At 34.6% G+C, this 13,612-nt stretch overlaps 1 protein-coding gene across 2 annotated transcripts in view; it reads left to right on the top strand.

Moving 5' to 3' along the window:
* The window catches only part of LOC138321168 (band 7 protein AGAP004871-like), a 70,694-nt gene that overhangs the window by 42,483 nt on the left and 14,599 nt on the right, over positions 1-13,612 (top strand). For both annotated transcript variants that reach the window (XM_069264641.1, XM_069264642.1), the window contains 3 exons: positions 519-628; positions 876-948; positions 1,738-1,820. In XM_069264641.1, the coding sequence (XP_069120742.1) occupies positions 519-628; positions 876-948; positions 1,738-1,820 (266 nt within the window). The remainder of the gene's footprint in view (positions 1-518; positions 629-875; positions 949-1,737; positions 1,821-13,612) is intronic.

Below are 13,612 nucleotides of genomic sequence, written 5' to 3'. Positions count from 1 at the left end.
AGTAGAAATGTCTTCAAGACAATAAATGCTTTTTTTCATATATCAATTCAGATGTAATGGGATGCAAAAGGACAGGCCAGGAAGTAATGGTATTACATGGCGGGGCTTAAAATATCAGTACATTTAGAACATGATTGGAGATTAACAGATTCTTACTGATATCCCTAGTGCATTGATTCTCCTTGATTTGTCTCCTTAAAGTTGGGCATCATATCAACATAAAGCTTATTGTCAGTAATATTTTGTTGACAACATTTTACCAAGGGAAGGATATCAATAGCAGAAAGTAAGAAATCTTAGATGTATTGCTGAGTGTATTTGAAAAAATGTATAGATACAGGTGAGAATGTTGCTTTTGCAATAATCACAAGTACATATAAAAATTTTAGTTACTTTAATAACAGATACAGGTACAATTTACCTTTACCTGAATCATAGGTACAGGTAAAATTACATACCTTTACTTTAATTACTTTAATAACAGATACAGGTACAGTTTACCTTTACCTTAATTACAGGTATAGGTGAGGAGACTGGGAGTCTCGGCTGCTGTGGTTGGATACTCACCATTCTGTCCATCCTCATCGTTCTACTCACACTGCCCTTTTCTGTCTTCTTCTGTCTAAAGGTGAGATCACTTAACAGTTGTAAATTGTTCACATTGGCTCTTAGGAGTTCTTAATTATTGTGTTTTCCTAATCTAACATCTATCTTTGAACAAGATTTTGTAATTGTCTTAGCATAGAAATGAACTATTATTTATTCTGTTGTGAAACTGCTAAATGAAAAGAGAGAGATTTTCATTCTTCATAGTTGATCCCTAAGTATCAGAACATCTAGATTTAATGACATTGAATCTGATTTGCTATTGTTAGGTGGTACAAGAGTTTGAGAGAGCAGTGATATTCCGACTGGGTCGACTGTTATCAGGAGGTGCTAAAGGACCAGGTGAGTCTAAATATAACACAGTTGATACTTGGTCATCACTAATTTGTGTAACATGAAGACCATGTATATAATTCTGAATATTTTGTGGGTCATCAACAATTGTTTCCCTATATTCAAACACACTTAATTTGAACTTGTTCCAACAACTTTGACTGTAGATGGTTTATTTTCAGATTGAGGTACTTGTATAGTATTCAGGGTTTAACTCATTCACACCTGATTCATATTGGACTGGTGTAGTCTTTGATTTAGAGGTGTCTGTGTCTTCAGGGTGAATGATATACGGTAAAAACTTGTGTAATTTGCGCAATTTTTCTATGCAAAAATAAAATATGAAGTTGGGGGTGCGCAAAATACATTGATAGAGGCGATTTAAAAATTTTACTGCTCTGTTTATGGTAACCTATTTATATGATAAAAGGTATTAAAGATTGTAGAAACAATGCCTCACCTATTAAAGTGGATTATCTATGGCTAATTAAAGTGTTAAGTTATGACCACGATGTCTTGTTTCCATTTGCTCCGAGAATTTGATGGCGACTGGCGGAGAACCAAAGTTTTGTAATCTTGATAACCTTCATAATTGTAAAAACTACATTTCTGATCATTGATTTAGTACTGCATGCATTCAGAATTGGAATGACATGCACAAATAATGCTGTGTTCAATATATTACTATCTATTATAGAGTATAAAGACATTATGTAATTTATTGACATGTATAGTTTAATGATATTATTTAATATATTGACGGGTATATTTCAATAACATTATATAATTCATTGACAGGTATATTTTTTGTGCTACCTTGTATCGAGAGTTACACTAAAGTGGATTTGAGGACAGTTTCATTTGATGTTCCCCCACAGGAGGTAAGTGTCGATTAATCATCATCTGCAATCAAGTGGCTTATGTAACTGTTAATTAAGACAAGCACAATTAGTATATTTTAAAAACTAGCACACAACAAGTACAATTATACACCTGGTGACATTTATAAACTAGACTCCATAAAGTCTGGTAACCTTTATAAACTAGACTCCATTTAGTCTAGTAACCTTTATAAACTAGACTCCATTTAGCCTGGTAACCTTTATAAACTAGACTCCATTTAGCCTGGTGACTTTTATAAACTAGGCTCCATTTATTCTAGTAACCTCTATAAACTAGACTCCATTTAGTCTGGTAACCTTTATAAACTAGACTCCATTTAGTCTGTTAACCTTTATAAACTAGACTCTATTTAGTCTGGTAACCTTTATAAACTAGACTCCATTTAGTCTGGTAACCTTTATAAACTAGACTCCATTTAGTCTGGTAACCTTTATAAACTAGACTCCATTTAGCCTGGTGACTTTTATAAACTAGGCTCCATTTATTCTAGTAACCTCTATAAACTATGCTCCATTTAGTCTGGTAACCTTTATAAACTAGACTCCATTTAGTCTGTTAACCTTTATAAACTACACTCTATTAAGTCTGGTAACCTTTATAAACTAGACTCAATTTAGTCTGGTAATCTTCATAAACTAGACTCCATTTAGTCTGGTTATCTTCATAAACTAAACTATATTTATATTTAGTTTGGTAACCTTTATAAACTAAACTCTATTAAGTCTGGTAACATTTATAAACTAGACTCCATTTAGTCTGGTAATCTTTATAAACTAGACTCCATTTAGTCTAGTAACCTTTATAAACTAGACTCCATTTAGTCTGGTAACCTTTACAAACTAGACTCCATTTATCCTGGTAACCTTTATAAACTAGACTCCATTTAGTCTAGTAACCTTTATAAACTAGACTCCATTTAGTCTAGTAACCTTTATAAACTAGACTCCATTTAGTCTAGTAATCTTTATAAACTAGACTCCATTTAGTCTGATAACCTTTATAAAGTAGGCTCCATTTAGTCTGGTAATCTTCATAAACTAGACTCCATTTAGTCTAGACTCCATTTAGTCTGGTGACTTTTATAAACTAGACTCCATTTAGTCTGGTAACTTTTATAAACTAGACTCCATTTAGTCTGGTAACCTTTATAAACTAGACTCCATTTAGTCTGGTGACTTTTATAAACTAGACTCCATTTAGTCTGGTAATCTTTATAAACTAGACTCCATTTAGTCTGGTAATCTTCATAAACTAGACTCCTTTTTTCTGGTTACCTTTACAAACTAGACCCCATTTTGTCTGGTAACCTTTACAAACTAGACCCCATTTAGTATGGTAACCTTTATAAACTAGACTCCATTTAGTCTGGTAATCTTCATAAACTAGACTCCATTTAGTCTGGTAATCTTCATAAACTAGACTCCATTTAGTCTGGTAATCTTCATAAACTAGACTCCATTTAGTCTGGTAACCTTTATAAACTAGACTCCATTTAGTCTGGTAATCTTCATAAACTAGACTCTATTTAGTCTGGTAATCTTCATAAACTAGACTCCATTTAGTCTGGTAATCCTCATAAACTAGACTCCATTTAGTCTGGTTATCTTCATAAACTAAACTCTATTTAGTCTGGTAATCTTCATAACCTAGACTCCATTTAGTCTGATAACCTTTATAAACTACACTCCATTTAGTCTGGCAATCTTCATAAACTAGACTCCATTTAGTTTGGTAACCTTTATAAACTAGACTCCATTTAGTCTGGTAACCTTTATAAACTAGACTCCATTTAGTTTGGTAACCTTTATAAACTAGACTCCATTTTGTCTGGTAATCTTTATAAACTAGACTCCATTTTGTCTGGTAATCTTTATAAACTAGACTCCATTTTGTCTGGTAGTCTTTATAAACTAGACTCCATTTTGTCTGGTAATCTTTATAAACTAGACTCTATTTAGTATGACGGCCTTTATAAACTATAGATTCCATTAGTCTAGTAACCATCATATACTAGACTCCATTTTAATCTGTTGACTTTTCAAAACTAGACTCCATTTAGCAACCTTTAAGTTAATCTTTTTTATGATGTATTATGCATTCTTATGTAGGACAAATATAGAGTCTGAACCAACCACAGCTGGCACATGTACAGGGATTGGCATGCTGTCATCAGTTCTCTTAGATACATTTCAAGTGATCAATACATTTCTTTCAATGGTGTACTTTGAAATGTTAAAGTATTCCTGATCTTTAATTTCCTGAGAATGTTTTAAAACTTAAAGAAAAAAGAAGTACCAGTCGAGATGTAATGTAATAAAGCAGCCATTATTGTTTTCGTTGTGTGTGAAGATCCTGGCGATCATTATCTCTCACAAAGTACATGCGATTCCTTTCAGCAGTACTCTGTTTTCTCCAAAATTCCAATATTATGTTTCACAGTATAATTACTGACTGTGATATTACCTCAATATGTGAATATAGCTGCCATGAAATCGAATATAGAAATGAACATGTGATGTTCATTGCAGTTTTTTTTACCTTGAAGGCCATGTCAGGGTCAAATGCTTCACATACTTGTCTTGTTTGATTTTCTCTGATAAATTATAAAGCTTTATTTAGTGTAATGATTGACAGAGAGCCTGCTGTAATAGCTGCCAGATTAACTTTATGTTCAGTGCAGTTTTACAAGGATAAACACTGGAAACAAAAAATAAAATAGATAGAATTTATTAGTTTTATCTGTTCACAAAGTGGAGATCGTGTTGATTTTTCAAACTTACATCGCTGACCTGGTCTAGAAATTACCTTGCCAATCTGTCAAGAATTGTTACCATATAGCCAACACTAATTTGGTCTGGGAACATTCCAAAAAGGAGGATGTTTTTTGTAAATTGAAGCCACAAGGTGATTCTGTTCCTGGCAAGTTAATACTGAAGCCTAATGAATCACCGAGCTAAATCCACAGATTTCCAGTGTAAAGAAATATTTGGTTTGAATTAATCTATTAACATCACTTTCTGATTAGTGTGTAGGTGCTGATGTTGATATGCACAGGAAATTAGAAAATCGAGATGGATTTTTAAAATATCAATTCCTGATGTTTTCTGAAATGTATAACCTGCTGTATAACATGTAAATATTTGTGTAAACTTTCTTTGAATATAAACATTCGTGGTTACCTGATATCACAATCGTAGTTATGTTATATAAAACAAATACTTTTGTTTTTATATTCATGTTTCAACATCAACAGGAAAAACACAAAAGTTTCTATACAGCGACTGTTTCTTGTCAAGCAAAAGTTCAGAAGGATTTTTATGTCGCTATGTACAAATTATTAAGTCAACATTATCACATTAACACAAATATCTACTGATATATGCAGGGAAGCTACCGCCACACCAGGTATCCACCATTGTCACATGTTCTATATATTTACAGTGACATTTCTAGGTGTGAATGGGGAGAACTTTATGCTGGTAATATGTTGTGTTGGACACATCTGCTAGCTATATCTACTTTATTCCCAAATGGGACATTTACATGCAACATGCATGCAGAGGAATTAGTCATGGAGACATGCTGGGAAGAATTCTTCGCTTTTGCTATGAAATACAAAAGCATGAGTACGGGTTCATTGTTCTTATCGTATTCTTAGTGTTTTATGTGTGACTTTATTAGATAAGTCACTTTTGGTAGTTTAGCTAGACTTTTGGACCAACTGACTCAAATTTGTTTTGACCTCAGGACCAACTTGCAAAAAATTGTTTGATCATGGGCCAAATTTTTGTTGACTTTAGGTCCCACTTGCTCAGACAGTTTGACCATGGATCCAATTCGTTCAGATTTTTTGACCAACTTGTTTAGACAGTTTGACCATTGATTCAACTAACTGAGATCGTTTAACATTGGAACCAACTTTTAAATATGTGATTTATGCTCTGTTATCAACTTGGTTATATATGCTTGGCCTTGGGTCCAACTGGTTCAGAAAGTTTGACCATGGGTTCAACTAGCTAAGATTTGTTGATCTTACATCCCCCTTGTTCAGACAGTTTGACCTTGGGCCCATCTGACTGAGATTGTTTAACCTTGAGATCAACAGGATAATTAGTGTGACCTTGGGTCCACTGGTTCTATCATTGCTTTGGCTGCTCTTAGTTTGAGTTTGGTTTGCAAATTTCATCATATACATGTAGTCCAAATTTTAATGACTATCTGATGAGCTGAAAATTGTGAAAGTGGCATATTTGTTGACCACCTTTTTTTTTTAACATTTAGTAGATCAGGTCATCAGAGCTACATCTCAGACAATCTACCAACATATCTGAAGGTGTAAATTTGGATATAAATTATTCAATCCTTTGATTTCGGTTCCCCTTAGATATTTCTATATTTGAATTTTGTGCCACTTTGACCTTTGTCCCAACTTCTTCAGATTATTTGACCTTAGGTTGCCAAAAACTTTGTTGGTTGACCTTGACTCTTGTTGCCCCAGACTCAGACTGGCCTGATCTAACCTCCTCGTCTGCCATAAGGAGTGTGTCATTGGGTTTGTGTCAGATATCATCTCAAATTCTACCATAAAAATAAATCATGGTTCATACAGCATATTATGTGTCCGTATGAGTTACGTTTATTGCCTAACATTTTCATCTTTGTATTGCTGTGTCGTACTAGGTCCTTTTTAGGATGGACAAATGAAGAAATATGTATTTTTTTTTGCTTCAGCATCACGAAAATGATAAGATTAAAATAATTAGATAAAACATACACTGTAGGCATAAGACGGAGATTAATGACAACGCTGACTTATCATCAACAGAACAATTTGACCTCTGACCTAACAGTATATGATGATATGTTTGTACAGTATAGTCCTTAACAATGAAGACTATTAGAGATGGAGATTATGTGTATGCCATTCCCATATAGAATTTTACTTTTTTATTGTCATCACAGATAGGCATTATTCTGTGTTAAATATTCACTGTCACCTGTATTATGACATCATTATGACAACGACATCACAAATGGCATGCCTGCGATAATGGGAAATGACAAATGAAATGTTATTCAATGAAGTAGTCAAATATCTTGATATTTTCCCTATTAATCGTTACTGAATGTTAATATAGGCATACAACTTTTCCAGCAGGCAATGATGGGAGGATGCATGTCAACTGGACGAAAACAAATTCAATATGAACCCACTTGCTTGCTTCATTTTGTCAAAATGGCAGCCATCCTTCTGCCATTGTTTATAGAGAACATTTAAAGGTTTAATGGGTATGTTTCAAAAATCGAAAATACCTGTCCGATGTACCCAAATAACTAAGAGGTTGTCCCAACAGTTGACCCCCACCTCAAGCTTACAGGTTTGATATACACATAAAACAGTTGCCAATTACTAACTGTTTTTCTTCTCTGTGAACCCATGAATCCCTCTACCTCCCCTAATTATGTCACACCAATAAATGTTAATACCTTTAATTGTATGAAAATCAAAATAAAGCAAATTATCAAAATGTACACAGCGATGTTAACCGCTTCTCTGAGTTAAAAACATATATTCGAATTTTCATCTATATATAGATTTTGTTTTAAATGTCTTTTTCTCTATATCTAAAGCTTCCCATACACACAGACAAAATGCTGAAGTAACTAGATAGTGAAGTAAACTCTCCCTATACAATATTCAATAACAAAAATGAATTAATATGCTGCTACAGCATGTAAATATGAAACTACGTACACAGATATTACATTTGAGTGAATATTCAGACACTGTGTCTATCACTTTGTGTGTTTCATTATCGGAATCAGTAAAGTGATTTGTTCAGGTTGTTTTCCTGTTGTACAGAATTTCACTGCTTGCAGAGCTATTTTTCTGTATCGGATCAATGCCGATATGACAGCTCTCTGAAATACAGACCGACTGGCTGATACTGATACCGACTGTCCTCGGGGATTCTAACATTGATTTTAGCGTGATTTGTTAAAATGCCGAAGTACCATTATTTGAAAAATTGAACTCTGTGGAAGACGCCATGTTCCCAAATAACAAATTGAATCCTTTACACACATTGATAGTTATAGATGGTTAAGGCCATGAAGTGTAAATAAGTAACTGAGTATTTGTTTGAAAAACCGTTTTGAATGATCCATTTCAAATTTCAATGGTTTTGTTTGCTTTGATGTTTTGGAAATCTAAGTTGTGTGCTATATTCAATGTTATAAAGAAAACACGGAGCTATCAGACTGGTATTCAGACCTGTAACTGACCTTAAAGAAATTCCTTAAATTAAGATTGTCCATGTGGAAACATTGCAGAATTTAAGGAGATTTCTTAAGCTTTTTCTGATACTCTAGGACAATTTGATTTGAGGAAATTTCTTTAAAAGAAGGAACATTGATGCACATTCACAATTATGCACTACCAACTGAGCTGGTCACTTATAAAGTCTGCCTTGTCCTGCAGCATTCCCCCATCCTATTTCGTATGTATTTCGTCCAAAGACAGATCTATATAGCATTATTACAAGGCTACTCCCGACGGGGATGGGTAAGCGTTGTGAAATAGGAGGAAGTGATAATGGGTCAAAACTTCAACCCTTGGGGCACCCAGATGGTTGTGGTTGTGTTATCAAAAGAGCTACGAATGTCTGTTTCCGAAACCAGACAAACAGAGATGTTTTTGTATCTAGATTGAACTATCAGATTCACTCACTCCAAAATTGATTTAACACAGTAACTTAATAGAGGTCTGATTCCTTTAGATATCATAAAAATATGCCAGCATCTCCATGGAGACATCTCTTTGTCAGAAGTAAGACATAAATCCCTGCTGTTCAAAATTTAGAGGAATACGTGAAAACACAAATAAATCAATTTCCGCTGAATCAAATAATTTCATTTTATGTGGAAAGCTGGCAGCTCGGAATAAAAGACATTTGCTAGTTGTGATGGAGGGTTAAAATCTGCCAGTGAAAAATCCATTAGTTTGGGGATATTGTCAGTTAGAGTTGTTCAGACAGATGCGTTCCGACGTTTTCTAAACTGAATCAAATACTATTGATTTTTTTTCAAAAAGATTATAATGCCTTTTCTTTATAATTCATTTACTGTATAGCATGTTGTATACTTAATAGGAAATGTTGCCCTACACTAAGTCAGTATTAAATAATAATTCACATAAACCCAATGCAACATGGGAACCATGTTGGTACAAATGCAATAAAGTTCATTGCTCTACTAATAGATTTTGACAATGTATACCCATCTGATGGCTACAAAGCAAATGCATTCCACTGAGGATACACTTCTGTTATAATTTGTATTTCATTTCTATTTATCTTTCAATAACTGACAATTTTTTTGTCAGTCTGGAGTCGGCTTTGAGAAAAATTGAATCTGATAGAGAAATTTTGATCTCTAATATCTAGACCAGCCATCGCTCTTTAACGACATAATGCATTGAACTCCACATATGTATTGAACAAGATAAGAAACAAGGCTTTTATCAACAGCTCATGAAGTGCCGACTTTATTGACGGCACTGTGAGCCAAGTCCCACAGCTATACAAGTAGACGGACTAGAAGTGTTAAACAGGTTTTTTCCTTTTTCATTTCTAATTTTGGAACAATGTTTTTGCTACAATACCTGGTAGCGATAGATAAATGAAATGTCTGGTATTTGTCCTGGGTCATTTTGTGCTGGCCATATCATGTCATTTTGTACAGTTTTAATGACCTTTCTACGGATGTAATTCTGTTTCCGGAAATAGTAATGTTTGAAAGGAGACAGGAAATTTGGGGCTATATAACGTTTTTTTATTGTGACATATGACATTTCCTCCGAGAAAAAGGATCTAGGTATAATCACCAGGAAGAGAGCGACATTTAATTGATGTATATAGATGTCTATGTAATCAAAGGCGACTCATGCATGCGCCCTGTCTGATGCCATTTGTCCCATGATGTGGTCACATGATAACGTCATTTACAGGCTTAATAGACCATAATGAGATCTACATTGTAGTGTTCAGAGCACTGGCCTTACGGCGACCGAAGGACAGTATATGAACCTCAGATTTGTGTCCCTCTGATGGCCTGGAAGCGTATGTAGACCACAGTCACGGGTCTCTTATGGCATTCTTCCAAATTAGGTCTTCAAATAATCGTAGATAATTGTTTATATTTGGGCAATCGGTACGAGACCTCAGGGATCAAGGGATCATATATCGTAGTAGACACTTCCTCGGTATTACTCTCATAAACAGTCTTCTAAAAGCTTTGTCTCATCGTATTTGAATAATACATTAACAAAATTAACGAATTTGCTTGACAAAAAGAAATAGACATTCTGAATAAGTTTCTCTGACAAAGAGATGGAGGCACCTTCATGCATAAACGATATTTTCGTGAGAAGTGGTAGATTACTAGATAAAGGTGTGGATGTGTTTCCCCGCGAACATTCTTGAACAAGTCTACAATATTAATACAAACAATTATAATCAGAATGGTGGTCATGTTTTGGGCAAGCGTTACTTTGAATATACGCTTGAAGTACTGTATATTACCCGATAGATTAGATTATTTGTAGATAAGGAAATGTCTCACTTGTTATCTGCTAGTAGAGTTGATTCGTGGAAATGACTGAAACAATGTATATAAAGTCAGTGTCTGGTGTCTATCATTTTCATTGTTCTGTGAATGAGGACAGCGTTCTCTTGTAATTGTGGCCTTCTAAACTGACAAACGTGATATACCTTTGCCTTTGTATCAGCTCTATGGTAAGGCAACAGAATGAACATTTACTGGAGCTTAGTTCTATATTGTTCAAGACTGCAATGTAGTCTATATAATTAGTAACATTTGGGTAAGTTTACCATAACAACTGTTTGTGGGAAAAATGACCATTTATAAATGTATGTCAAATCAACATGACAACTTCTGGCAATGCCACCATGGCGGCAACTTTTTAGGCATCAATGAAAAGATCTAGTTATATTCTGACTAGATCACTATGACCTCGTGTAGACTACATTGACAGTATCTGATTAGGTTGCCATGATAGCTTCTAGTACGGTCTATAAGATAGCCCTTTTTAGTAATAATGAAAACATCGGTAAGTTAACACAACAACCATTGACAGGAGCATGGCTATGTGAATAGATATGTGGCAACCACAAAAAGTGTCTTTTCACTATGACAATATACATAGCTAGGTAACATTGAGATCATAAGTTTTGTTTAGTATGACAACCTAATGTAGGATAACTACAGTATCGGGGTCCTGCAGGTTTGGCGTTAGAATTGTACCTGCTACCATATTTCAAGATCGTAAAAGGCGACTAGAATTAGGATCTTATATTTTCCCTTCCTTGGTACTAACTTTCTTACTATCTCCTTCCTAAGGCCTCCCTTGACTCCACCTCACTTTTGGCCTTCTGTTGAGCTCTCGCTCCCTTAAGATAGGCTCTGGGATCTATCCCCTGGCCGAGACACGACGTGGTAGTTTCTGCTTCTGCTTAGCGCTCAACATTAAAAGAGCTGGCCGACTGGTTTACCCGGTATAAAATGACCGGGTGAGGTATGTTGTTGGATGTATTCAGCTGGATGCTCCTCTGATATAGCACCGTTAAATGGTCAAAAAAATCTCCCTTAAATACGCACCTCGCATTTCACACACACGAGACACCACATACACGGGAGTCCGTCATAAAATGACACTAAGCGTTAATGCCACCATGTTAATATAATAAAAACCAAACCAAACTATAGCATCCTCTGGTTAGGTCACAAAGACAACTTTTAGGTAAGGCATCAGGGAAATCTTATAAGGAAAATGTCTGGTTAGATCACCATCTCGAAATGTGGTAAGGTCACAATGGCCTCTGGTAAGGTCAGCACACCAATATGCGCTTATGTTGCCATGACAACCTAATCTAATAAAGTAAGGCCACTATGACACCCTCTGTGAGGGTCACCATGACAGCACGCGGTTAGGTCAATGTGACAGACTAGCTTGGACACCATAGAGACATGGGTAGACTAACGTTATAAAACAGATCATCTCTTCGTGTAAGATGTCATTACATCTTGTCTTGGAGAAGCTGTTCCCGTGATTGCTAATAGAAACCCAATTTCTTCTCACTTGTATCTATTCCAGCTGATATGTTTATTGGTATAATAGGTGATAGTTGTATGCTCTGGTGGCTAGATTGCCGCTGACATTGGTTGTCTGTGTTTGATTCCCAGAGTATTACACGGGGAGACAGTAACCCTGTCGCTAAATTACATTTTCAGACATGTTTCCTATAGAAAGCGACATTAAATAGCCTCTATTGCATATTGGTCTTGCACAAACACGAGATGAATTTCTGAGAGGATTTCCAGTAAAATTAAACTTTCTGTTCTCAACTGTAATTTCTTTGTCATTGTGGCAGCAATAATTAGGTTTATTTTACCATTGCCTTTCCTAAGTAGATTAACTATATAGAAAAGCCAAATATTTAGACCTGTATTTGACGTGTCTATTTTAGTTTTTGTAATGAGAGACTTGTATAAGTGTATTTAACCACAAAGAAAGATTTACATGTACTCAGAGATTATTTGGATAATTTCTGATCCTATCTACAGATATGTATTATGTAGTATAAATATTTTTTATCTAATATTATAGAAGTTAGTAAGAGTTTGTGAAAGTGTTTGTTATACACAGCTGTGACCAGTGTTGAGTTGCTTCTAAGACTATTTAGTTATGAATTTGTCATTTGGTGAAAGGAAAAATCAATTCAATGATGAATTGATAAAATGGTATTCGTGTTTTGAAATTTTGTAAGAATTAAATCTGAGGAGACAATCAAAACAATTAGTAGCGTCAAGTGTTCTGAATTAATGATGATGTGAATTCAGAGGTATTATAACTGGTTCGTTATTTATTCTTGTTGTAAACCATTTTAAATAAAGGATGTTGAGAATGAAGCAAAAAGTATTCACACCTCCGGAGCACCAGAATCTTTTTGTTTTATTTTTGGTTTTTGTTTCTCTCGTCTTTGAGTGATTGATTAGTTTTAATCATGTTGACATTTTTTATCACATTCTGATATTAAAATATGATATCGTGAATACATTGTAGCAGCTACTCATCTTGTACTTAATCAGCCATTACCATCATTAATAGTCATAACCTGTTTCATTAACTTTAATATATATCCACCATGAAGCGTATTTAACAATTCATGTCTTGCAAACAAATTACGAAATAAATGATGTCAATTTCCTATTGCATAGGATAAGCAGAAGACGCAAAAGACGGCTTATAGTAAACTAGAACTATGTATTGCCTTTGATCTTACTAATGAAGAAGATACATAGTGTAATATTGTGAATACAGGATACTGTTGATGTCTATCAAGCGACAGACGTGCTGAAAATCAATCTCATCTCCATTAATCTCCGGTACTATTGTACACGGCTGTGTACTTTTATACATCACAGTGTAAGCAATTAATTGACAACATTTAGATACGCCGTGTGCTGTATGTATATATTTTTTTTCGGGCAATTGGATAAGATTAGATAGATCATATCCTGTATTATTGTTTATCTTCGTTTCATAAAATCATTGGATCATCTCTTTTGAAAACGTTATGAAGTATGAAACGTGTGCACAAATTCTGCCACAAATTATATTCGGTATGCGACATTTACGATTTTTTCAACAGAATGTTTCATGTCCAGAACCCTACAGACTTGATCTTTG

Source organism: Argopecten irradians, chromosome 4 (assembly GCF_041381155.1).
Source record: "Argopecten irradians isolate NY chromosome 4, Ai_NY, whole genome shotgun sequence".
NCBI classification, from domain to species: Eukaryota; Metazoa; Mollusca; class Bivalvia; order Pectinida; family Pectinidae; genus Argopecten; species Argopecten irradians.
This window is presented reverse-complemented; position numbering and strand designations above follow the sequence as displayed.